Source organism: Temnothorax americanus, unplaced genomic scaffold (assembly GCF_048541705.1).
Source record: "Temnothorax americanus isolate GAGA-0224 unplaced genomic scaffold, ASM4854170v1 Scaffold13, whole genome shotgun sequence".
NCBI lineage: Eukaryota > Metazoa > Arthropoda > Insecta > Hymenoptera > Formicidae > Temnothorax > Temnothorax americanus.
This window is the reverse complement of record NW_027509264.1, coordinates 3,152,580-3,177,982: the sequence shown is the minus strand read 5'-3', so window position 1 is coordinate 3,177,982 and position 25,403 is coordinate 3,152,580. Positions and strand designations below refer to the sequence as shown.

Sequence of the window (25,403 nt, the reverse complement as noted above, 5' to 3'; positions counted from 1 at the left end):
TGCACTATCAATCTTTCGGCGAGCGATTTTTCACCTGGCGGTCAAGGTCGTATGAATTATCTTGAGTGCGGTGTGTGCCTCGGTCTCGCTTTCCCCGTTTCGACGCGATAAATAGCAACTTACCTAGCAATATCGGCATTAGATCGAGAGTGCAAAAACCAATCACGCTTGATGAATTCGATGTCTGCCGCGGAGCGACCGCTGTTACTTTCTTCTTCGACTCCGCGGCTGATCCGGCGGAATCGGGCATACGTTGATCTTGAGCATCGCACGTTACCTTGACTGACGAAGCAACGAGCATACGATTTACCGCAATCGAAACAATTAATTGTTCTTACTGATAAGATCATGAAATATTTCTTGGTATGGATCCAAATACATCGCGACGTGGAAGAGCTTGAGTTCCTTACTTAAAATCGGCGTTGATACGATTGGATCCGTGCTATTACGGTCGTTAACTATAAATGAAAATTCGACCGCGAAATTGACGTCGTAAATTTGCGGCGGTTCCTTGAAACCCGGATCGATAACGAGAGGAATACTTTCTCCGAGCACTACGTCATTATGTATCACGACGAACGATACGCCAGTTTCTTCTTTCACCGTCTGTCTCATAAAAGCGAATTTTCTCATGATTACGATGTAGCATTGAATTGTAGCATGCGAATGGAAAACTTACAATATTTTCAATGGATTCTATCATTATTTTGACGCTCCTTTTAATTGGCTCATCTTGAACCGAAGGCTCTTCCATTTTGAGAGATATATATAAAGATATATAATATCGAAAATATATATATCTCTCTCTGCTAGTTTACTAACTTTTATTTAAACGATGGAAAATATTCAAGTTTCGATATTTTTTGCGAGCTTAATAAAATAACCTTCATGTACTTTAATAGTAATAGAGTCGATAGTCGCGATTTTATTTTCAATTGTTCGTCGATGCTTTGATTTTGAAGGACTAAAATAAATACATATATTTTATCGTGGTAGTATGGATATCAAAATGTCGTTGCGAATAAAAAGATCGATGTGGTATAACAATAGTAATTTTATTTATCAATAGTATGTGTACGTGCTTTCAATAATAAGCAATTATCTTCGTATAACGATATAAATTATTATTTATATAAATACGAGTTAATCTCTGATATACAATACTAAAGGACAGTTTAGAAATCAGAGTCGAATAATCGGACACAGAGACTCTTTCTATATAATTTTTCTCATAAAACAAATTCTAAACTTCCAGCACCTGATAGTTTTCTATAAAATTTATAGACGCTCTCTGATATTTTTTCTTATATTTCCAAAATATATCAGAGAGTAACAATCCAATTTACAACAAAAAGAAAATAATATGATACTAACGAATCTAAACTTTCGACATGAAAGCATTAGCGATTTCGAAATAGACTCATTGCCGTCAGCAATGAACTCTTTTCCTCAAGGAAATCCATGTATATATTTTCTCTTCCTGCAACTCGTTAATGTATAGAGTTGGTGAAGACAACGTTCTTTACTCTTTTCGAGACACGTGGCAATTTACGTCACGTCGACGATTCACTTCGCGAACACTACAATGTAATTGAGCTACGATTGCGATTGCGTAATTTACGATCACCGACGTGAAGGCACTAGTTTTCCAAATACGCTTACGCCGAAGCGCATCCTTTATACAATCGTATAAAAAATTATTATACATGCGTACATATGTATTAAAGTTACAAGTATCAAAACTTCGTCGCGCAATAAATCCGGCGATGAAAAACAAGATCGAAGTCGTGATACGACGATGGGGACGCTTTTCCTCAGGGTTTTTCTCATACTTTTCTCGATTCTCGATCACCGTAATCACATCTCTCGCTCCATTTAATTTTGAAGAGGGAAATATACAGCGCGGGGGGGATAGAGAGAGAGAGAGAGAGAGAGAGAGAGAAAGAGAGAGAGAGAGAGAGAGAGAAGCTATTTATACGACTCCTTGTCGATATCTTTCTCGGCTTATACGTTGTAGAAAATTCATGCGTCTATGCCGTAAACTGGCTTCTAACTGATTGTAAAAACATCCTGCGTGATAAACAGTCTTTTGGGATAGTCCAAGCAGCGGTAAGACGACGGTTAGATTACATTACGCAGATTTGATCGACAGAGTGATCGACTACAGGGTCTTCATGGTTTTGTCGATGTGTCTTAATGTCGTTTCGGGCACCGCATCCGTCAACGCTTTTCGAAAGCCCTCGCAACGGGTCAGCCGTCGAAACATCTTTTTCGCGTGGTTCCTGAAAATTCAGATTCGCCATTACGATCATTATAATCGATTTCACGCGCGGACGTGAGAATATACAATATGTTAAGTTCGCTTACCTCGCGTCTAGATTTCCATCCATCAACAACTTTGCGCCCGCGTTCAGCAACTTGTCCTTTACGTCGCGCGATAGGATCATAATATGTTCAGGCCCGATGCGATCGGTGATGTCCGACAACAGTCGTGCGGTCGCCGCGCGAACGATAGCATTTTGATGGCTGAATAATCGAAATCGAGAGATTAGTTTTGTCGCGCGAAAAAAAACGTTCGCCAATCGCAACTCGGAACCGCGGACTTACCTCGCTCCCCGAAGTACGACGATACAAATGGTTTTATGGGGCGGAAGATATTGCATCATCTGATCCAGGGCTGCGTTGCCGTCCGCTCGAAGAAATCGATTCGTATCAGCCGTTCTGTGAAGCAACGGTCCAGCTATGTCGTCCAAATCCTATGAGGAGAAGAATACATGAGGCGCGTTCAGTAAAATATAAAAATACTTGAATCCCTTTATGCGGAATAACGTTACGCTTGGCTTGATTGATATCTACCTGATCGATACCCCGGATTTGAGAACTGAAGACATCGCCGGCGGCGAGACACGCGGCCCGTGCCACTTGCGAGCGAAGATTCTTTATGTGTCGTCCCAGAAGCCTTCCCAGCGTTCCGGCCGCGCAGACGTCCAAGCCCTCCGGATGCTGCTTCGAGATCTGCGACAGGGCTTTCAGACCCTTTATCGTTACTTCCCTGGAAATAAAGGAAATAAATGTTGAAAGTTCATTGTTCTTTTTGACAGACGATGAATGATAGAGATGACGATTTGTGCAATACATGCGCGATCTCGCGACGATATCGGAAATAGTGATTTTACAAAATCAATTCACGCACCAGTCTTTATTCTCAAGCTGCGTAAAGCACTGCTGTACCATCCGCTTGACTTTTTCCGAGGGCTTCTCCACAGCTCTTTTATTGGAAGGCATTCGACATCTACTGGTACTGCGCACCGGTACTTTCGAGGGCATCCTTCTACGCGACTCGACATCTTCTGCAGGCTCGGACTGCGAGAGAGATTCCGCAAACGTTATTTGTTTATTGTAATAAAAAGTTCTACAATATGTAAATTTCTCCTTGCCATAAATCATACCTCGATCTTCAATATCCCTGGTTCCGTATTCGTTTCGCTCGCGCTGTCTTTACTTTGTCTGTCCTCCAAAGTATCGTTCACGCTGGATTCTTCTTCCGTGGACTAGAACCATAATTTATATCTCAGTCAGAGTGCCCTTTAATAGGCAGACTGGTCATAAAAGCATATAAGTATTACCTCCTGAGCGTTAATCTTATTACGCGGATCAGCATTTTCGACGCTTCTCGCGTACTCGACGGTTTCGTGAGAATGGGGCCTCGACGCGATGATAATCGTCGGTGAATCACCGGTCATGCTGATGTCTATGGGAGGGTGGCCAACGGTGTCCAACGATTGAATGGAAGCATCCTCGTCGGGTACTGTGGAAGCGATTATTCTCTCCTCGCTGAAATCCTCGATCTGAGATCCGAAAGATTGAACGTTAAGTAAAAGAAATTGATTATTTTACTATCGAGTAAATTTATCATTTCGAAACAATTGTGTTAATCTGATTTAACGCACGATCTAAAAAGCGCGACGGTCGCACGTTTCACTTGCAATTATAATTATCAATGGCACGCGACAGAAACGCAGCTTCGTGTGTTCGTATACGTTTTCTCTGTGATTTATTATTTACTGACCAAATTGCGCGAACCGCAGCGAGAACTCCGCTTGGTCGGCGAGTTGGAGATTGGCGAGTGGTGAGCGCTGTGATTAGGCGACAGATACAGCGATTCCGATTTCTTGGGGCTCACCGCGGCCTTCGATTGTAGCGATTCCCTGAATGCCTTCGTATCCTCGTAGGGTAGAATCCGCTCGTTCGGCAACGCGGACACGATGGACGACCTCCTTCGCGCGCTTGACCTGTCGTTCTCCGGCTGCTCGGGCACGTCGGAGCTGCTCTCCGTGCTTCTGTTGCAGTTCTCGTCCACGTCGATTAGCTCGTTGTGATTCGAATGCCTTGAAATCGATCCGATTCGACTCGTTGTTTTCATGTCATCCTCGCTGCTCCATTCTTTCGACGCCTCGTCCACGGTCGGTGCCTTTGCCGTTTCGATCCGGTATTCCACTTTGTTGGTATCCAGCGGCGTCTAAAATTATTCGAGAAAGTTTATTCGTCTCGGATTATATAAGTGTCGGATTATTTCAAATGGCATTTGAAGAAAGAACCGAAGAAGAACATCTGATACAAATATTATTTGAGATCGCATTTGACTCAATGAAATCTCCTCGTATTAAACACATTTCAATGGCGATGGCATTTTTCTGCGGACATAAGGTTTCATATTATTGTATGTAAAATTAAAAAAGGGAGTGCAGTTTTTTAAAAGAATGTCTGTTAAATAGATATGTAGCTGAACAACTTCTCATCTAATTTCTCAGCACTGGCTCTATTTTGTCTCTAATCTAACATTTAATTACCGTGATATTTAATGTTGGAAAATAAAATGTTGCGTCAAACGACAGACTCCGGTTAAGCTTTCGCTGAAGAAGTAACGACTCCAAATATGCGAAAAAGTCTATTATCGATTTATTCTTCGTCGGTGGTGGGCCCTGTTATATGTAAAGATTGCGAGTTGCAAGATGGATTTGTCAGCAGTTCGAGGAGGAAAGAAAGTATACTGGCAAAAGAGCGACGATGTCTTACGAAAAAGGAATCGACGTCGTCGCGAGTGCCGCTCTGGTGATTCGTCGTCTGTTGCGTGATAATGTCGAACGCTGGATCGCCGGCGTCGCGGCTCCGCGGGATCGACGATCCGCTGTTGTCATTGCCAATGTAATCTCGCAGCGTCGCGTCCCGGTCTTCCCCTCGTCCCGGTCGATCGTGCCTGGAAACGTCGGACGACGAGCTGCTCGAGCTTTTCGGACGGCTTTCGTGCGCGCCGAAATTGTTGCCGATTGAGAAGGAACGCATAAACTCTGGGGATTCAGAAAGTTCAGAGGCATTACGGTACGTGTGTTCGCCGAAGACGATCAAACGTGATCGTCGCCCAACTCTCGTGTTAAAAAGCGTTAAAAAAAATCATTATTCTTAGCATATGAGGATATTCGTGGCTCTCTCAGTCCGCTTGCAAGCCTGCGAATATCGCGAGAGTTTGGGTGGACGCTAATTTTAATATTTTGCAATTTGAAAAATGGGATATCGATCTGACTTTCCGCTGCAGCACGACATTCGATCGTACCTTAGACTTGACCAGCGGAATATTGATTACCGCGGCCGGCCGGCGCGTCAGCTAGGCCCTAAGCTCTATATATGCATGCACAACGACGAGGTGAAGAACCTCTCGTTCCATTTCGCTGTGTGTCTCCAACCGCGCGCTTTGGCCGCGGGACACCGAAAGTCTGTATATCTCTTTTTCGAGGAACGCTGAGATCACGAATTCTTTCGGCACAGATGTGCGATCCGGTGTATCATATTTAATCAAGTACCGTGGAAGATACACAACAGTCTTCGAAAAGTATTAATCTTTTGATAATAATGATTTTGATTTAATCGAAAATAAACGCAGATGACGTAACTCGATTAAACATCGAAAGAAAAATTAAATTGAAAATATCGGAACGTCTTGCGCGGTCGTGGCGAACGCTTTTGGGAAGGACGGGACTGCGTATACCTTGGTACCGCGACTCCTCCTTGTCCGAGCCCTGCACGTGGTAGCCCTTCGCCTCGGGCGAAAAGTGACGTCTGTTCCGCGCGTTGTATTCCTCCTCGTTCACCGTCGTCGCCTTATCGCTGCAAGAGATGCAAAAATAGAAATCGGCTCGGAAGTAATTTCGCATGCGGCCGCATTAATGTTTCAGTATAACAACGGCCGGGTTGGCGCGCAAAACGGTATTTTCACGTGAGCTTTAGTTGCTTATCCGCATGTTTATAAGCTGAAACACACACGTCGGTATTCCGAAGTATCGCGAATATCATGCACGTAAATAAAACAGCGCGAGCGTGTCACGTAAGGCCCGCTGTCCTTCGAACTTAATTGACCGATTTTCCAAGTTAAGGCATCACCTTTTGTCTCGTGGGTTTCGATATCAAGCATTATTTTACATTTTCCGCGACTCACACGCGATTCTTTCCTTCTCTTTGATCGATATTGTATCTATTTTTCTCACGAAGAATGGAGTATTACGTCCATCGACAGCGCTTTCGCGGCTTTCAATATTAATCCACTGTTATACGTCTATTATTAAATCACGCTACATATTTTTCATCCCCCCCTTTCCCTTCGAATTCGATCCGCGAGATGGTATCAACGTACACCGTGTCGCTGTTTCGGTTCAACCTCAAGGCGATGACCGGCGTCGTCGCCGTGGTGATGATGGTCGAGACGGACGCGTTGTCGTCCCCCTGGTCGTCGCGGCCGACGCCGACCGACTTCCTGCACCGGAAGACGCACGGGCAGCAAAACAGGACCGTATTAGAGAACGTGTGCTCGGTGGACCTGCTCGCCGGTCGTACCTCGCCGACGACGGCACCGTTCTCCTCCTTCATCTCGATCGGCCGCGCGCAGGACTCGAAGATCATCCCGCGACGCCCCGTCGACGGTTCCGGTCGAGAGTTCTCGGTCGCGGCCGCGAAACGCGCTTGGTCTCACCCGACAGACTGACCCCCGGGGTAGGCGAGCGCGACGTCATGGTTTCGAGCGACTTGTTGCTGTCCTATCCCATAATCGTTATACCCATTCGCGAATTACGAATTACGAGAACACACACACACACACACACACACACACACACACACACACACACACACACACACACATCCGTCTTTTTATATAAATAAATAGAAAGTTTTGTCGTCCAACTGGACTCTGTTCCAAATGTTATCGCATCTATCAGGGTTTTTAACTCGATTCTTTAATCTCCGAGCCTTTTTCTTTTCTATTTAATTTTATTTCTAATATTTTTTATATTATTCAGGAGAGGAGGGAATTAATATTGTATATAGCACGACGGGATGATATACGAGTGGAAAAGGTTAAATGTTGCCCCGTCTCGACCTTTCGCAATAAGAACGATAAAACTAAATAAGTGCGCGAGCTCCGAAGAATCAATCGATACTAATGACAATTTCAAGCATCGGCGAACACGCCCTTCTACTAAGCAATCGTCCCGTGCGTCGCGACGTGCGTGTGCGAGATCGATGCGTCGGAATGTCCCGAACTGCGAAACGCGCGCAGAAACGCGAGAGATCGAGCTGCAGATTAGTTATCGATCAGGTGTCCAAGAGGTTCGTGTTTCGAAAAACATTACGCCCCCGTCCTGCCTGCGAATCCACTCGTTCTCATCCATCCAATAACGTATTGTTTCACTCGCTCCTGCGTTAATCATTCCCATCTCCGGATATCTCAAAACTATAACTTTAATTTAATAAGTATGACATTATACGACCGTGTAAGATATACACAATCAAACAAAGGGAAAAACGCCGTAATCGGTCAGGACTGGATCTTGCTTGTCCGAATAATATATTAATATTAATAATATTAATAATATATTAATAATATTAATTATTATAATAATATATTAATTCTTGAGTGACTTATTTTTACGTACAATTCTTTTGCCCTGGCAGAGGGTAAAAAGTCACTTGAGAATTAATATATTATTCGGACAAGCAGGATCCAGTCCGATTACGGCGTTTTTCCCTTTGTTTAATTTAATTTAATCTAATTTTTCTTTTACGTATACCACTCGGTGCAACCTTACGACACGCTTCGATACAGCTCGAGAGACGCGTTAAGTCGCCACACATTCCCGCGAATCAATTGAATTCGCAATTATTCTAATACGACTGTCGCGCGCGGCATGTCGAACTAGCGACACGTCGATCGAGATTGCAATGCTCATCGCGCTGCCATCCGCAGGTGGCGACTTTTCAAGGGCCGCAAGGGCGAGCCTTGCGTAACGCGAGCAGCCGTGCGAAATCCACGTGTCGTCCACGAACACGCACAACACACGCTCGGTGCACTCGCTGTCGACTCTCGCTGTCATCCACAGTTTAAATGACGGAGGTCGATGACACTCGCGTGTAACGTTGAACGGGCTCAATTGGCACGTCCCCGTATTTTCTCGCGATGAATCTCGTGCGAGGAGCGAGAAGGCACGACGAGCGCGAACGAGGACCATGTTCGACGACAAGGACGCATACTTAATTGCGAGGGACACGCGCTCATAAGGGACGACGACGTACGCACGACTGTAGCGCGGAGACGGTGAGCGTCCCGACGCTGACCGCTGCCACCGCCACCCCCACGTCGTCCCCGCCCCGTGTCCGTTCGCCCCCCCCCCTCTTCGACCTCCCGACCTGCTTTTTTTTAACCGCGAAGAAGAGGGCGAAGGAATACGGACGAAAAATCGTGATGCGAATCCAATTTCTTTTTTTGGAAAAAAAAAGAAATACAGAGTGGAACGAGGGATGAAAGATGCACGAATGGAAAATGAGTACGGAGTAAATAAGGAATTTGAGATATAAGTATAGCAGTTGTAACGCGAACGTGTAATATTAAATATTCCATATTTGGATAGATAAAATATGATAAGCTTTACGAATTTTCTTGTCCACCGAGGACATTTTCTTACGTTTCTACGAAGACTCAGATACCCACGCTTTCGAAGCCCCCTCACGCGACTTATAAACCAGGCTGACCATAACTCACCCTTCTCCCCTTACGTGGTCACGAAAGAAGGGTTGCCGGAGTCATGCGATCCGAGTAAAACGCGGTTAAAAGAGGTTGAAGCAGATGCCAACCGCATTTGTCGCTTTCCTCCATGGCACAGGTCTTGGAGTCTACTCCAAGTTCTTTATAATATCAAGGAGATTTTAAGATCACGATTATAAGATTACAAGATCAAGGTATTATTAAAATTGTAATTTTAAGTTCCATCTCATTGATATGCGAAGGACGAAACTATTACTCATGTGGAAATTGATTCTAATTGCGCGCGAAATTTCCGATTGTCTCATCAGTTTAGTCATGCAATTTCTCTCGCGAAAAATCGATGCGGCATTTCGAAGAAATCAACAGTGAATCGGAGCTTTGAGAAAAATTCTTCTTTCTTTTTTTTTTTTGCTCTCAGAGAGAGAAATTCCTTTATTTTTCGTAGCGCGATTGCAAATTCGAACGGTATGGAATTATTGGGAAAGCCGATTTTTCGCGACTTACGAAGCGTCTTCTTCGACGATCGCTGTTATAACGGATACTCGGGGGATATTGAATAGCAATCAGTGGCTGCGTGCCGGCTTAGACGTAAAATATTCAGCAAGGAGGAATGGACGATAGCGCGGCAAGGCGTTTCGACAATATATACAATGGCCCCGCATATGTTGTAACACGCTATGCACGCAGCACCCGCGTCGTTAATGTCCGTTGCACTCCCGGGCGCTGCGAGAGAATTTCGAGTTGTATAATTTCTGCACGGAAGACGACCGAGGTATTTTTCTATCGTGCGACACGCGCGCCTTTCTTCGTCTTCCTCCGTGTTTTCCTTTTTAATTTTTATCGATTAGCTGATTCGACCGGGTTTATATCGGCTGTAAAAATCGCCGGCATGCAAGGCATTTCACCGACCTGAAATCCGTCGCTCTATCGGCGATTTGGATCTTGCTACACGAGCTAAGTTGTATGAAGAATAATGTGTGTCACGCGCGGGGAGATCGCGATTATGCGAAATACGAGGTCGCGCACCTTTGCGCGGCCGGGGTGTGCTATTAAGATCGTCATTACAACTTAAACTATTATCTCAAGCGTGTGGTATCTTTAAAACTGACAGTCTCCAATAATTTTGCTCCTTTAGCCGCGCGAATCGTCGCAGGTCACATTTGAGAAACCTGTTTATTTATTTTTGGAATCTAAACCTCGAGCTCTGGTAGGCGACGTTTACGCATATCATTTCGCGTGATCGATATACGTCGCGCGTCGGCATCTCGCTCGCAAGTTATATTTTAAGACCGAATCGATCCTGTCTGGGATTGCTGGAGCGTTTAAGAAAAAATCAAATAAATAAAGAGAGAAGAAAGAGGAAAAAATCGGCCAGCGATCGCGTGCCGACGCGATTTTATTTCGAACATTCAACCTCTCGTGGAGCGAAGAGACTCACATGTCGTACATCGAGGCGGCGTGAAATCTGTTGGAAGCCAGTTTGACGAACTGCCGCGATCGGTGGAGCTGCGACGGGGATAACGACCGCAGTCTCCGACGATGAGGATTGGCGAAGTTTTCCGAAAAGGTACGGTCGTTCTCCTGCGGACCCGACGAGATTAGATCCATCTCGGTTCTCGGCTGCGCCGCTGTCGCATCCTTCGCCCTACGATCCTTGGGCTGCGACGGTTTAAAAATATCAATATTTAGAAACAGTCAGAGACCCCCGAGAGCGCCGAATTTGAAACTTGTAAATTCGGAATTAAAAGGCTCGAATCTTAGAATTAAGATTCACGTCTAAAAACTCCGACGGTTTATTTTAGCAATCGTAAAATTAAAAAAAAAAAAAACGGAGCGATAAGATTTACTTACCCGGTACGTCGCGTTCCTATCGTTATCTGTAGATACTTGCGGATTCAGATTCTGAGAGTCTTGATACATGCGAGTCGGTGGGGCGGTTCGTAATGGCCGATACGCATTTCTATCCGTGAGTTTTCTTTGGCGCTCCTGAATTGAGTTGTATCTGTAAAAGCAAAGATCAGTTGTATGAAAAGTTGTTTTCTCGGCCAAAATATTGCTTCTGAAAGACTCACGTCTCGACAAGTGTTTGTTGCTGCATATTTCTGGACGACGAACGTCGACGTCCTCCTGCGCAATTCGAATTCTCGTTCTCGTCCGTAAATTTATCGGTGTCCACGAATCTGCCGTAACTGTGCGAATTATCATCCAAAAAGATTGCCTCTCTGCTCCCCGCGATATCCTGCAGAACCGTAAACGTAATTGCGACTTTTGTATTTTTACCTACGCAGGATCGATTATTACATTCAATATTTAACAACTGTTACAGTTAGTTAATTTAATACTTGAAGAAAAATTGTGATATGTAAAAAGAAAAAGAAATAATTGCCGTTTAAAATTTTTATCGGAATTGTAAAGTCTTTAAAAAAATTTTTCATCGATGGAGAACGAAAGAATAATTTAAAATATTTAGTTTACACTGTATTCCCTGTTCTTTGTTCCTAAGGCTTTCATGTAAGAGGGTGGTCGGTAAGCGCTAGAATGCGAATCAAATGTCTGATTCAAAATCTGACTCTCTTCTTGTTGAAAACGTTTTCGCCGTTGATATATAGCCGCGTATGACCTGTGCACACACACAATTAACGCAACATATTAATTTAATTCTTGAGAAATAAATGGCCGTTTTCTTATTATGAGGATACCAAAGATGCTCACCCGACATTCTCCTGTCGCAAATTTATCCGATTTCTATTGCTGTCTAACACGTCCGTTTGTTTCCGCGAATTGGAATTGACATGTTCCAAGTTGAGGGATCTTTCACGATTTTGCGATGTTATTTTGGGACGCTCGCGCGTTGACAATACCGGGATCCTGGATTCTCCTCTAACAGTGCTTTCCTGTAGAGACACACATATTTTATGACATAATTTTGGCGTAAATTAAGCATGAGCGATTAAAAATAATATAATATTCCATATCGTTATGAGAGTCTTGCCTTTTCTTTAGCAACTTCATTAACGTCCCTGCGATTTCGCGCTTTTTGCTCAAAATTGTCAGAAATTTCTCTATGACTCTTAACATCTGTCCCAACAAAATTGTACTGATTTGGTGAAGCGTAAAATGATCGCAGTTGCTCCTCGAATCTTAAATTGGCATTTGAAGGCACTCCTGGAAAATTTGAATCAACTTTTCAAATTTCTGTTAGATTTAATTAGACCCGCAATTAGTTAGGATAAGATTCGGGAGATATTGCATTACCCGCATTTACGTTTCGTCCATTCAGTCCCTTTATCTCATTTTCATTGCCGTTCTGTAACAAAAAGAAAAATACTCGCTTAAATACGACATTGAGCCTGCATAAATCGCGCGATACTCTAACCTGCGATGTCTCTGACAAACACGCCGTGGCCTCTAAGCGCGACATAATCGTTACGAAATTTTATTTTGAGGCACGGACGCTCATGTGTAAAAAAATCAAAAATTAGAAATTAGAATAACCTATTATCCTGAGAATATTTTGCGTTTCATGTCGCGACACACGTTTTCGAGCTTGATTTAAGAAACAAATGAATTCTACGTGCTGTTGACGTATCGTAAAATATTAAATTTTTGAAAGTCCTTATACTTAGCAACATTTTCTTTTACGACATATCGGCGACCTTATATAACTTAACGGTCTTAAATATTCGTTTGACGATATTAACCAAGACGCAAGTGCAAATTGTGAAAATACGCAGGGACTTGGTGCCTTCCGTGCTTAAAGCCCCTTACTCATAATTCACACTTGAGAAATACTTACGAACGTTCGCGGCGATATGCAAAATAAAGCTTGAGAGAAAAGATGTATTATTCTGTCGCTACTTCCTATACTTCGTTGTGTATTTGATATTTCGGCATTTGCAATGCAAAGCCGTTATCTCGATGAGTAACAACAATGACATTGAAAAATTAACGCACGATATAACGCGTTGTATTTAGGGCCGGTTGTTCTAACCTGTTGGTAAACTAACTAACAGTTAAATTATATATATGTCTTTATTTATCTTTTAGACAAAGATAGACATATGATTTAACTATTAGTTAGCTTACCAACAGGTTGGAACAACCGGCCCTTAATGAGAAATCAATAATACTTCCCACGTGTAAAATAATATTGCTAATACTAATACCTCTGAGAATTGTTTAATAATCACGCCAATCTAGATACTCTTTACCGAACGTGAAACGCGTAAAAATATACGCGTCGAACTAATCTTCTTTATATATACACGCTCGTACATAGACGAGAGGAGATAATAGAAAATATGCGATCCAACTTACGTTAATCTGCGAGGCCAGCATCTGCCAGGCCGTTGATTGCTCAGTCTTGGATTGCAATCCGACACCCAGCGCGACAAGATTTGGTCTCTCTATCCATGGACTTTCGCGATTATTCAAGATTTCGTTTCTAAAATAACATTCCAGGCAATTTTAGGCAAATATACAATACATATACGAGTTTCCTCGAACAGTTGCGTGACAATTCTCTGAGCTATTACCTGGATGCTCTTCCCTGTGCCGATCTGGACGTGGCAATAATCTGGCCTCTGGTACGACCGGTACCGGGCGAGACTGAACCGCTTCCCGCCACGATCCAATCGACGTCGGGACCTACGAGAAATTGACGTCTCGTAAAAATCGAACATACATTTTGAGTAAATATATATACACGCAAGAAAATATGTTGCCATTTTTTTAAGTAAAAATTCTTAGCCGTGGAAAAGGTTCTACACGTTTTCTTGCATTATATGTCCAAAATGAATATGTAAATGTATGCCGCGCTTTTAGAGAAAGAGAGAAAAGACGTAATATGTGTAGTTAACGAGAATAGGCTTTATGATACATATACATGCAGATAATCATGTAATATATCAAACTTTGCGTTTTACATCAAAATGTCACGCGATATTGTGGTTGCTTTCAAATGTCTATTAAAAATCCGAGTACTGCGCGCATGATTTTCTCCACACAGGTAGAAGAATTAACTTAAAATATTGACTACGCTCCCCGAGGTGTCGTTATGTTATATAACATCTTCCAATCATTAAATTTATATTCATATTATAAAACTTCAAACTTTATATTACAGTGGATAATGATAGAGCGAAGTTTTCATTGTGATAACGCGACTTTCGTACAATACAGTCTTCGCCGGAGTACCGGCGTGAGACTCGTGTATTTTTTCGTGAGATTTTATCTGCGCGGGTGCACTATGCTTCGCTCGCTTATTCTCGGTTGTTATTACCAGTAGCGATCTGAACCGTCGGTGAAATGTGCAAACCGTACACCACGAGGCCATCGGCCGACACCAGGGGTAGTGACTTCCTGGCCAGTCGCGCTCTGATGGCGGCTACCATCGCCTCGACGTCGGGGCTTTCCTCGCCCGCCCGTCTTCCCGCCTCGAGAACTTCCTGCGAACGTGTAATCGAACGTTATTTCGCCCTCAAAGCCCGAGAGTCGAGACGCTCGAAATTAGGACAGAGGTTTACCTCAGGGTCGTAGATCTGCCCTAAAACAGCCAGGGTGTCGAGCGCGGCCTGGCGTACTCTACGCCGACGATCCGCGACCATCGTCGCCACTCGGCTGGCCACGGTTTCCAGCTTGAACTCGGTGCTCGGGAACGTCACCAGCGAGAAGATCAGCAGCTGCAGCGCATTCTCTCTCGTCTGCGAGAGAAAAGTGATCTTAACGTCCCGTTCGTTTCGCGCGATGTAATTCTTCGCGATAGAATGATCTCGTGACGAAAATGACCGAGAATTAACCGAGCTTTAATTACCTTCGCGTTTCGAGCGCTCAGACAATGTGGCTGCAGCAGTTGTTCCAGAAGCAAGCTGGGCTTGAGCCGTAGCATCGCGATCCGAGCGAGCTGCGCCGCGGCTGGACCACCCTGTCTAGCCAGGCCCCAGGCCAGCTGCGGCAATTTCTTTCTCAGCGCGTTTTCCGAGACCCCGGCGACCACCACCTGTAATGTAAAGTAGGTATATAGGTTCTAAAAACACGCGCGCGCGGAAGCGTACAGTTCTAAGAAAGTTGAACAACATAAGTTTTATATACACGCGTCACGAACCTTTGGTATTATAAAAAAAGTTACGGAACGAGTTACAGAATTGTGTTACAGCTTTCCGTCGCGCTAAAAGTATATCGTCTATGTCTACGCAACTCTCACGTGGTGGATATACGTGTCATAGGTGTCCTTGCTGCTCGCGTTTAAAACTTGTATAACTCGAGTAATTTTAAACGCATCTATAGGCCTGAGAACGCGGATATCGATATCGTAAGCTCCGAAGGAATCTCGCGGCACCGAAACTTTCAGCGAACGTATACTTTAAAGGCCTCGTGTAACGATTTCAAGAAGACTGAGGGAAGTGCCGAAGGCTTCCGAAATTCAAGCTCGCTTTGAAAGAGACTTTTAGACATCGAGGTCATATTAAGGGATGTCGAAGTTTACGATCTGACGACACACCATCTCATTTTATCGCGCGGGATATATATATTACGTAATAACAAGGCTCGCGCGGCGACTGGCGATGAATTAGCCGAGATCTCGGTGCATTTCAGGGCGATCTTGAGGTGCGAGAAGTTACGAGCTCACCTTCGCTACCGCCAAGCCGGCGGCGGCCACCCGGCAGCTCCTTTCGCCGCCGAGCACCGCATGCAAGAGCGATCCTAATCGCGACTCTATCGCGATCAGCGCCGAGGACGTCCGCAGAGCCGACGCGACCCTCTCCAAGCCTCGGACACGCGCTCGCCAATCGTCCTGAAAAGATGTCAGACGAAAGGATTGAGATCCCTACGACGCGTCATACACCGTATAACTGTCAAATTATCCCTCCCTCGCGACATTTTATCAGTTACACTTTGACCGACGTTGTCAAGTATCTGATCTGAGCGAGAAAAAGAAATGGTATTATTTTATTTTAATTGCGTGAGAAGAAAGAAATTTTCATTTATATGCAAGTATATACGACTACTTTGATTTTTATTAGAGAAAGTTTCGAAGGAAAAATGTCAGTTTGCGCACTGAAATGTTTGAGGAATACAAGTTTATTTTGTCGTAAAGGAGGATCGATTTCACCGAATTGTTTCATTCTTCTATCCGTGCAATCGTCTCGCGTGCACATGCAAATCTCCCAACAATTACACGTGATAAGAATAAGCCGCATTTATCTGACTGTTCTCGGGATTAACTGGTCAAATACTTGAGTATATCTAATCGCTAAGCGATTTATTCGCGTTTTAATCTACACTTTAATCGCACATGTGAGTCATCTCCTAGTCACGTGCGTGTGTATATATTTGTAAGTCTTAAACGCGCAATTTTCTCCCGCTTCGTTTTCTTAACGGCAATAAATCAGGGCAAGAGAATTTCCTATGCGGGAGGTCCGATTACGAAGTGAGCAGTGTCGCTAGAAATTCACGAGTCGGCATTATTGATCGTCGCAGCGGACGTGAACGCAATGCATCCGCATTCTCGCACCATATGCATTTCTATATCGAGCTCTATAACCGTGTAATCGATACGGAACTTCTCATTAATATTTTTTTTTCTTTCACATATTTCTCACGGTCGTGCGTGATTGCTTCCTCGATTCTTTTAACGTTCGTCGCTCGCGCCTTTTCGAAGACGCGTTTTCGTGCCGACGACGGGGGTTGAGACCGCAGGGAACAAAGCGCGAGACGAATCTATATAAGAGAGAATAATGAAGCATTATTTATATATACCCCGATATATCTACCTACTTGCACCACGATGAATCAGAAGAGAACAGTCTGAAAATTGCACTTACAGCCACGTCGGTGCAACGCGACGGGTACAATTGCCGGGCGATTTGCATATACACGCGGGAATGACGCCTTCCTGGACCTGAACGACGCGGCACGCAACACGTGCCTAATTATTTTCTTGCGGCTTACCGCATGCGTTTTCCCCTCCCTTACGCGCTATCGTCCGCGATATAACGATCCGCGAGGTAGATCTCTCCCGTCGTTTTTCAACCGCGGAATATGCATATACGGGCGCCGATATATCAGCCGCCTTGGCGAGTCGTATCTTGGCGCGGCATGGCACACATGGCGTACGTTCGCGCGCGTAAACCCGGCTTTACTTTGATCGTAAAAGAAGAAGAGCATGCAGAAGCGACGTTATTTATCGGCGTTTTTTTTTTCATAAATCAATTAGAAAGTAGAAGCCACGTTCTCGAAGAATTTTCGCATCTCTCGTAAATGTTGGACGTTGAAATCAGATGCGAATGAGTGCGAACGAACGCGAACAAACAACTTGCTTTAATTAATCGCGAGTATACTCAACAGCGACGCCATTCGCGCTTGGTTCGTGTCTTGGTTTGGCTCGACGTTATTCCGAAATTATCGCGCTTTCGCGATTTAATTGTGAAGAATAGCGACCACAGAAAGGATGAGCGACAATAAAGCACTTAAACTTTTGTTTGGAAAATCCTGCTTCCGTAACAATTTAGTTCGCAAATTTAATTTCCGAGATATTTCAGTAAAAAGAAGTGGATTCTCACTATTAAATTCTTAGTATCAAATTATAGATACTCAATTTGAGCAATTTTTAACCATTCCTATAGGTCGCCACTGCTCCTGCTCCATATGTCGTTAATTTAACTAAAACAATGTTAATTTAACTAAACTAATAGAGTTAAAATTTAAAATAATAAATTTCAACGCACATGGTGGTCAAAAATAACAAAATGTTATTTAACTCAACTCAGGTAGCAGTCTAAAGACATCTTAATGACGTCTTATTGACGTTAGAGACGTCATTAAGACGTTATTAAAACGTCATTTGACGTTACTTTGCTACCTGGGCAAGGTATTGGTTTAAATTTTACTCTTTAATATTTAATAGTTCGGGTGAGATATATATATATAGAACCCGCAGGTGACATCGCGGATCAATTATGCAGCGTAATATATCACGTTGCGAAAAGTCAGAGCCGGGAAATAATATGCGCATGTACATACATATATTGTGTGTGTGTGTATATATATATATATATATATATATATATATATATATATATATACAAATTTCCTTTTTCGCGGGATTGCGGCAAACGTCTCACGGAAATCGATCGTGTGGCATCGGTATTTATTTTCACAGGCCTCTTTTCACAGACGCGCGTCGACGAGGTCGCACGTGCATTCGTAAAAAGGTCTAGTGCAGCGACCTTGATGTTACTCGCTGAATGAACATACAGCGGCACTTGTGACCGTGCTGATCGTTGCTGGAACTTCAATCATATATTAGCACCGCGAGTACGATGTTTCCTCACAGATTTAGCAGCATATTAATATCATTGTAGCTGATCAGCTCTTTGAAATTGATTTTATCGTCCGTATTGACTTGAGGTCTCTATCGGTGCGACGACGCACCGTTTGAACAGCTGAGCTAACGGAATTAGTATGCTAGAGCGAATGGGGATTCTTCGGCCGTGACGTTCCCCACTCGAGCTTCAGGAGTGGATTTATTCACCGGACCGATTTATACCGGATCATTTTTCTTTCTCGTTAAAATCAATTAAAATGAAATAAGAAGCTTTGTAGAGGAAAGATTGAAACAGAGCTACATAACTTTGGCACGCTTTTAACATATCCACAACCAATGTTGGATATTATACGAGACATTTGAGGAAATGATACACTTTATTGTGCGAAGCAATAATGGATTCAATGTGGGCCGACAGACTCGTCCAAGTTATAAGAAAAACGATGAAATAACAGTACTTTGTTCCAATCGTTTGGTACCAATTGCTTGCGGGGCTGGCAGTACTTTAGATCCATCACTGTCGGGAAACGGTGCACGAAACCGGTAGGTCGGTGCCTCGGCGGAAGGCCGAGAGAATGTTCGTTCCGTGGGTTTTAGAAAAATCTGTTGACGGTCCTGGACAAGTCGCGAGCGAAGGATACACCGGGCGATACATTCGCGATGAGTCTGCGAGCCGCGTGTTCGCCGCGGCCGACGATCGTGTCGCGGCAACGGAAACGCGCACTCTTTCGGATACTTCAAATCGCCGCCTGCCTCGGAGTCGTTTCCTTGACGCTGAAGCTGTCTCTCGCCGTTATCGGCGACGAGAGCAGACCACTGCCCACCGATGACGATCTGAGAAAGCTGATGGTGAGTCACACGGTCGCCCGTCGAATTTCAAGTTCAAATTTCAAGAAGATCGAGTATAATTCTGGACCGTTTATCTCAGATCGAGGCCGAGGTGGACAACACGTGGCGATCATTGAACGTCGATAGAGTGTGTAAAAAATATAACTTGGGATTTTATCGAAAGCTCGCCGACAACTCGCCGTTCAAACACCCTCCCGCGCCGCAGTACACCGTCTTCTACATGGACAGGTTCGTAAAAAAGAAAGATAGAAGAAAAATACTTTGACCGTTAACGGTCACTGAGAAGTCAAGGTATCCACAAGATGACGATTTCTACGCAGAGTACACAACATATCGTACTGTCCGGTGTACAAAGCCGGCACCACGACCTGGCTCTACAATCTCTGCCTGTTGATGAACGTGCCCGAGGAGACGTTAAACAGCGGCAAGGAGCAGCTGTCGATCATCGCCAGGAGGGCGATACCGGAACTCGAGTATCCCGAGGCCGATCGCGTTCTGAACACGAGCAGAAAGCTGCTGGTCGTGCGGCATCCGTTCGAGAGGCTGCTGAGCGCCTATCGCGACAAACTGGAGAACTCCGTCGCCGGACGGGAACATGGGACGCTTCACTTCTATCGCAAGCACGGGGCCAAGATCGTGCGAAAGTATCGCAGTAAGTTCACGGGAAGAAGAGAAGGCAAACGCGCGCCGATTAAAAGTCCCTCTTTAACCGTTGGAGAACGGATTTATTTTCGCGATTAAGTTTTAAATTTCTCGGGAGCGTGTCGAATATATTTCAATTTTATGAGATAAGAGGAAAACGGCTACGGACTCGGTGAACTTTCAGAGAAAAATTTCAAGCAACCACGACCGGATCAGGTGATCCGACGTGAGGGTGTACCGCCGCCGGCCGGAGTGGAACCGACCTTCCGCGAGTTCGTCGATTACATGATCGAGACTGACCTAGGCAGTTACGGCGACGATCACTGGATGCCGTATTATCTCTTCTGTACGCCGTGCCTCGTCAAGTACGACATTATCGCGAAGGTATCCAAAAGCGCTATCTATGCAAATATCTATATGCGGAAACGTACGTTAGATCTGGTGCATTGAAATTTTCAACGAAAATTCATATCGGTGATTATTTTATAATTTTCCCGGGACGTTAATTAATTTTGCAGGTGGAATCGCTGTGGCGAGATCAGGTATACGCGATCAATAAATTAGGATTGCAGGATAGGATCAAGCCCAGGTGGAGGCACAGTAACAGTTACGCTAACGCCTCCAAGATATACTTCAGCCAATTGAACCGAGCGATGGTGCAGAGATTATACGAGAAGCTGAAGCTGGATTTCGAGCTGTTCGATTATTCGCCCGATGTTTACTACGAATATGCCACGTCCATCGATTAATTATCAATCAAGTGTAACGAGATCTGCGTCGGCATCATGCGTCAAAAGGAGGATTTTGTAATAATACATTCATCGTGTTTCGAACGTTGACGTCAACCATCGATAATTGGCGCAAAAAGCGGACGTCTCGTTCGTGAGATTTAAAAAAAAAAAGAGAGAAAAATATGTTAAGCCTGTACGCGCGCACACACGTAATCCTGATAATTGATGGAGCTTAAATCACGTTACGTCACGCGACGAACTTTTGTCGACGACGAAAATCGATCGACCTACTTCTCACCATGCCTAATGTATCGGGCTTGTCCTAAAGTCAAGGGTCCTCGAGTGGACGCGTTAATCGTCAAGGATCGCGACAACCCGAAGCAGGGCATTACCCTGCTGACACGCGGCAGAAACGGTGCCGGATGAATCACGCGCGAATTTCTTTAAAGAAATACCGAAACAATTTTTTCCCGTCACAATTTTTTCCCGTGACACGCTGAAGCTTATGGATCCAGTTGAAATTAGCTGGATCGATTTTTATAACTTCAAAGATTAACCCTTCTTTGCAATTCGAATTATCTAAACAGCTACACATATATAATCCGACGTTAAATATTAATATTATCTTTAATCAGCTTATCTGACGTAATACTATTCGGGAAATTTTAGGAATGATACCAAAAATATAATTTATGATTATAAGTTTCTAGGCTTGTACGCGCAAGTTGCATTTATCAAGAAATGCATTTACGTTAAGTTTATCATAAAAAAAGTAATAATTATATGTTGTATGCGATAAACGCGCATGGTGTATTTATTAACCCCGGGAATATTCGACCTCTCACCTTGTTGTGCAGGTCGTCCAACACCTCCTGGCCGACCAACCCCAATTCCTCCCAGCTAGGTTCCTGCGGTTTACCCTCGCCCTCGCTGCTGCTACAAGTGACATTTCCGTTCCCTTCCGACGCGTTTCCCTCCTTTCTGTCATGCTGATTGCGCCACTCCTTTCGCCCCTCGCTGTCGCTGTCCCTAACAAAGTCCTTGCCGTCGTTGTATTTCACGACGGTCACCGCACGATCGTCCGTGATCGTGTCGAAGGTACGCACGTCCCGTTCGTCGTCGTCGTCGTCGTCCTCGTCCTCGTCGATGATGAAGTCGATTAGACGATCTATTTTCGCATTGCACTCGTTAACCGGCGACCCGAACGGGAAACTGTTGGACCCGCGAGAGAAGCTGTTGCTCGACGACTTTTGCTCGTTCAATCCCTTCTCCAACGTCTCGTCGTCCTTATTTTCTCGGGGCGTCTTCTTCCGTTCTGGACTGGATGACTTCATCGCTGTGTAATTCCTCTCTCCCGAGGTAACTTCAGGAACATTGCTTCTATCCGAGCCAATCGTGTCCGCGTGATCGTCTTTCGCAAGGATCGCTTGTTCCCCCTTTGAAAGCACGTTCCTCGAGGCTTCTGTCGCTGCAACCGGAGCTGACTTAGACACGTCGTTTTCGTCCTGGCTCTTCGATAGTTTACGTTCACTACTTGCTGACGGCGGAACAGTCTGAACTAACGTGATTTCCTCTCTCTTCGATATTTCGTTAACTTCTTGCGAGCTACTAGTTACGCGAGGAACTTCATTTTCTGAAATCGCTTCACCGCTCCTTCGAGCTTTTTTCGCGTTTCTGGTCTCTTCCGTTGTCGAATTGACGACGATGAGAGGGCTGCTCGTCCTCGTCAGGATGCTCTTCTTGGGGCTCAGCCGCGCGTTGTGCGTGTACTCTCTCTTGGGACTGCTGGACGCCGACCTGGAAGCTCTCCTCGATCCCCGCTTCTCCGCGTGAGGGCTGCAGGGTTGCGACGACGGCCGTCTTCTCGTTTCCGGCATCTTGGTGGCCGGCGACACCGGAAGCGGAATCCTCGTCTTGGGCGTTATCTCGATCGACTCCGTCTCGTCGCTGTCGGGTGTCCGCAGCTTGACGATCTCGCCGCCGAAGTGGACGCGTCTGGGGGTTTTGCGCTTGTCGGCGGACGACGGATCCTCGACGATGCCGTGCCTCGCACTTTCCCGCCCCTCGTTATCCTCGCTGTCATCGTCGTCCTTCTCCTCCAGAATCGTCATCGTGATGGCCGTCTCCTCGTTGAACTTGATCTCGGTTTCCAGAACTACTCTCGAAGGTGGTATCGCGCCTCCGGCATTCGGCGTCTCGTCCTCTTCCTCGGCGATACCGGAAGTATCGCTGTCGCTGTCCCAGGATTTGTCAAAGTCGCGCTCTTTCGTGTTAGCCTTCATGATATCCTGCGTGCGGTTCCTCTCTTGCTTCTTTTTGTTCGGCTTGATGTTATAGATTTTGTTGAGGACATCGATGTTCTTCTTAAATTTGTCGTCGTGATCCGCCAGGTAGCTATCGAATTCTTCTTCGCCGACCGCGTCACGGATCTTCATGAGAGACTTTAGAACGGCCTCCTGATGTGGTACCTGGACCAAGCGTGAGGCGAAAGCGACGGTGGCGTCCTTGAGGACTTGCGTCGTCGGGGGAGGACTGTTGGAGGACGGAAAGAGCAGCAGAGGTGCGCTCAGAATCACGCCCGTCGTCACGTTTGTCTGAAACGGATTATGAGCGTCCGGGCGATTCAAGCCGTCGTAAAGGATCTGGAATAAATAAAGCGTTTCTTGATCAAGTTAATCGATTCATTATCTTCGTAAAAATTAAATATTTACTGGAAAATTTTTATAAACTTGCATAGCATTTCGATTTGAATTTAGAAGCATCGCGCTTCACAAATTTATTCATAGAAAAGAATCGTCATCGTAATATTATGAAAAAAAGTATTGGCAAATCAAGACGGATGATTATAGATTTAACAAAAAGCTACAGCTGAAAAGAAATGTTTTAAATGCGTTTACGTTTTTGATCATGTTTTCTCTGTTAGGGCTGTGAACCAGGTAGACCCGCAGCGTGTCCAGAGCGCCCTTACGAACCGCCGGCGCCGGATGTCCCAAATTATTGATGAGCTCCGGCACCACCGGTTGCATGACCTTGTCAACGACATCGGCGTTCAGCGTCGGCAGAACGTCCATCAGCACCCGCAGGGCGTGCTGGCGCACCTCCCACTCCGGATCCCGAAGCCTCTCGGAGATCTCGACGAAGGTGGCCTGCGTGTCGACCTCGGACGGGAATCTCCGCGTCCGCACCTGGCCAGAGACGATCAGCTTGTCAAATTTATTCGCGTCCAAAGAGGAAAGCTGACGTAAGAACGCAAGTGGTACAAAATACTCCCGAATATGTGGCGTACCACGTGTTCCCAAAGAGGCGTCAGCTGTATCGTTTGTCCGGACGGCGGAGCGGACGTCATCCTACGTCGCGGTTGACGATGACGGTCACCTCGTCGCGCGGACGAGCCGTTGGTCTCCGGTAAGGTCGGCCTGGGATCGTAGCTCGACGGCGGCCGAGCGACGGGAAGCGGCGCGGCGTCTTCCTGGGGCTGCGGCGGCCCCGCATCTGTCGATCCTGTCATAGATGACGACAAGCAGCCGGACATATCCCCCTACGTCTCGTCCCTCGGGAACCACCGATTCTCCGTCATCATCTCCCGCGAATCCGACTCCTCACCGTTCATCGATGGTCCCAGTGGCATATATATATATATATATGTATGCGCGATCGCCACGCTAAAGTAAAACTGCATGAAATTGCAAGAAATTATTGATGTACTCTCGCCCTTTACCTTTGAACTTTAGGATTAATATTCGCGTCCCTCCTCCGTATATCTTCCTACACAAATTTACGCGGAAAAAAACGTCTCTGGCAGGAAGGTCTTCTTAAAATTATTAGACGCAGAAAAAGCGGTTGATAGCAGCGTAATGGTAATGATAGTAATACCGAAGGAAACGATAAATCGATACTTATTACGAAGTTAACTAACTAGGATTGTAAAGACCGGATATGCTGACATAAGGGTATGCCAATTTAACGATCGACACGTAATGCCGAGGCTTAAAAATTGCAGCGAATGCGCAGTCCCAGACGCGGAGTCGCCGGAGCTTCCACTGCTGATTTAAAACGCGAAATGTAAAATCTGGTTTAATTAAGTTCCGCTGAAGCGCACTTCCTCCGTCGTGTTTACAAGTATATTGGATTGTGACGTCGAGAGAAGCCGCACCGATGCGGAAACATGCAACTCGCATCTAAATTGCGTCTCGCTTTAATATTACATTTGATATTGCTCGAATGAAAAAAAAAACCGTTCTTTTAAACGTCTGTCAAGTCACCCTGCGCAGAGTACCTGACTACCCTTATGACTTCCTCCGGAATCGACGGTGAATGACTGACGTTTATTTTACTTCCGGGGTGTTATCATGCGCGATTGACGTCGCAAAGACAGCTGTCGCTGTCAGAGGCAACGCGAGCTTGTCTCGTATTCTCTGCGGACGAGTGGTATCACTTTCCGAGACGAATTGCATATTTCACGAACGCGTTTGTCTCGTAAATAAAGAAAATCAGTCAAAATACATCGAATCGTTTTCCGCCTCTTTACTTTTCTTACTTATACTTCCGCGAATGTATTATATATCCTGAAAACACGCGCGCATTTCGCACGGGAGTAAAACCTCGTCTGATCCTCGTCGTTGACGTCGATCGCCAAGAGACGATGATAATGTTTAAACATTATTAACGTTAAAATACGCGCTGCGTCGACATCACGCGGACCGGTATTTTTAAGAAAAGCGGTAAAAGCCTCGCAAGAGGGAAGTCGCCAAGTTTATCATTAAATCTC

The 25,403-nt window shown here is 45.1% G+C and overlaps 2 protein-coding genes across 3 annotated transcripts; one reads left to right on the top strand and one right to left on the bottom strand.

Moving 5' to 3' along the window:
* Positions 1 to 1,036: 1,036 nt before the first annotated feature.
* Positions 1,037 to 24,167, bottom strand: LOC143893885 (uncharacterized). 2 transcript variants are annotated; one of them, XM_077399719.1, is made up of 26 exons: positions 23,922 to 24,167; positions 23,533 to 23,820; positions 21,481 to 23,277; positions 15,717 to 15,881; positions 14,901 to 15,086; positions 14,614 to 14,790; positions 14,370 to 14,535; positions 13,624 to 13,735; positions 13,406 to 13,532; positions 12,344 to 12,395; positions 12,081 to 12,253; positions 11,801 to 11,982; positions 11,564 to 11,708; positions 11,161 to 11,327; positions 10,940 to 11,090; positions 10,527 to 10,747; positions 6,044 to 6,162; positions 5,077 to 5,348; positions 4,070 to 4,519; positions 3,627 to 3,848; positions 3,450 to 3,551; positions 3,194 to 3,363; positions 2,857 to 3,052; positions 2,608 to 2,756; positions 2,368 to 2,526; positions 1,037 to 2,282 (listed from the first exon to the last, which is right to left on the bottom strand). In XM_077399719.1, exons 1-26 carry the CDS (start codon positions 24,165 to 24,167, stop codon positions 2,162 to 2,164), a joined length of 6,315 nt encoding a protein of 2,104 aa, XP_077255845.1. In that variant the 3' UTR covers positions 1,037 to 2,161. The 2 variants fall into 2 exon arrangements, with proteins under 2 accessions (XP_077255845.1, XP_077255846.1); XM_077399720.1 differs by lacking the exon at positions 15,717 to 15,881.
* Positions 18,202 to 21,090, top strand: LOC143893894 (carbohydrate sulfotransferase 11). Its single transcript, XM_077399734.1, has 5 exons — positions 18,202 to 19,262; positions 19,342 to 19,490; positions 19,583 to 19,914; positions 20,089 to 20,288; positions 20,423 to 21,090. The coding sequence occupies exons 1-5, from the start codon at positions 19,074 to 19,076 to the stop codon at positions 20,651 to 20,653; spliced, it is 1,101 nt and encodes a 366-aa protein (XP_077255860.1). The 5' UTR covers positions 18,202 to 19,073; the 3' UTR covers positions 20,654 to 21,090.
* Positions 24,168 to 25,403: the final 1,236 nt, after the last annotated feature.

Coding starts and splice junctions, on each gene's coding strand:
- LOC143893894 (XM_077399734.1), top strand. CDS start 19,074: ATGAGTCTGCGAGCCGCGTGTTCGCCGCGGCCGACGATCGTGTCGCGG. Junction 19,491..19,582: donor ACCGTCTTCTACATGGACAG/GTTCGTAAAAAA, acceptor ATTTCTACGCAG/AGTACACAACATATCGTACT. Junction 20,289..20,422: donor AGTACGACATTATCGCGAAG/GTATCCAAAAGC, acceptor TTAATTTTGCAG/GTGGAATCGCTGTGGCGAGA.
- LOC143893885 (XM_077399719.1), bottom strand. CDS start 24,167: ATGTCCGGCTGCTTGTCGTCATCTATGACAGGATCGACAGATGCGGGG. Junction 14,791..14,900: donor TGAGCGCTCGAAACGCGAAG/GTAATTAAAGCT, acceptor TTTCTCTCGCAG/ACGAGAGAGAATGCGCTGCA. Junction 3,552..3,626: donor ATAAGATTAACGCTCAGGAG/GTAATACTTATA, acceptor TTATGGTTCTAG/TCCACGGAAGAAGAATCCAG.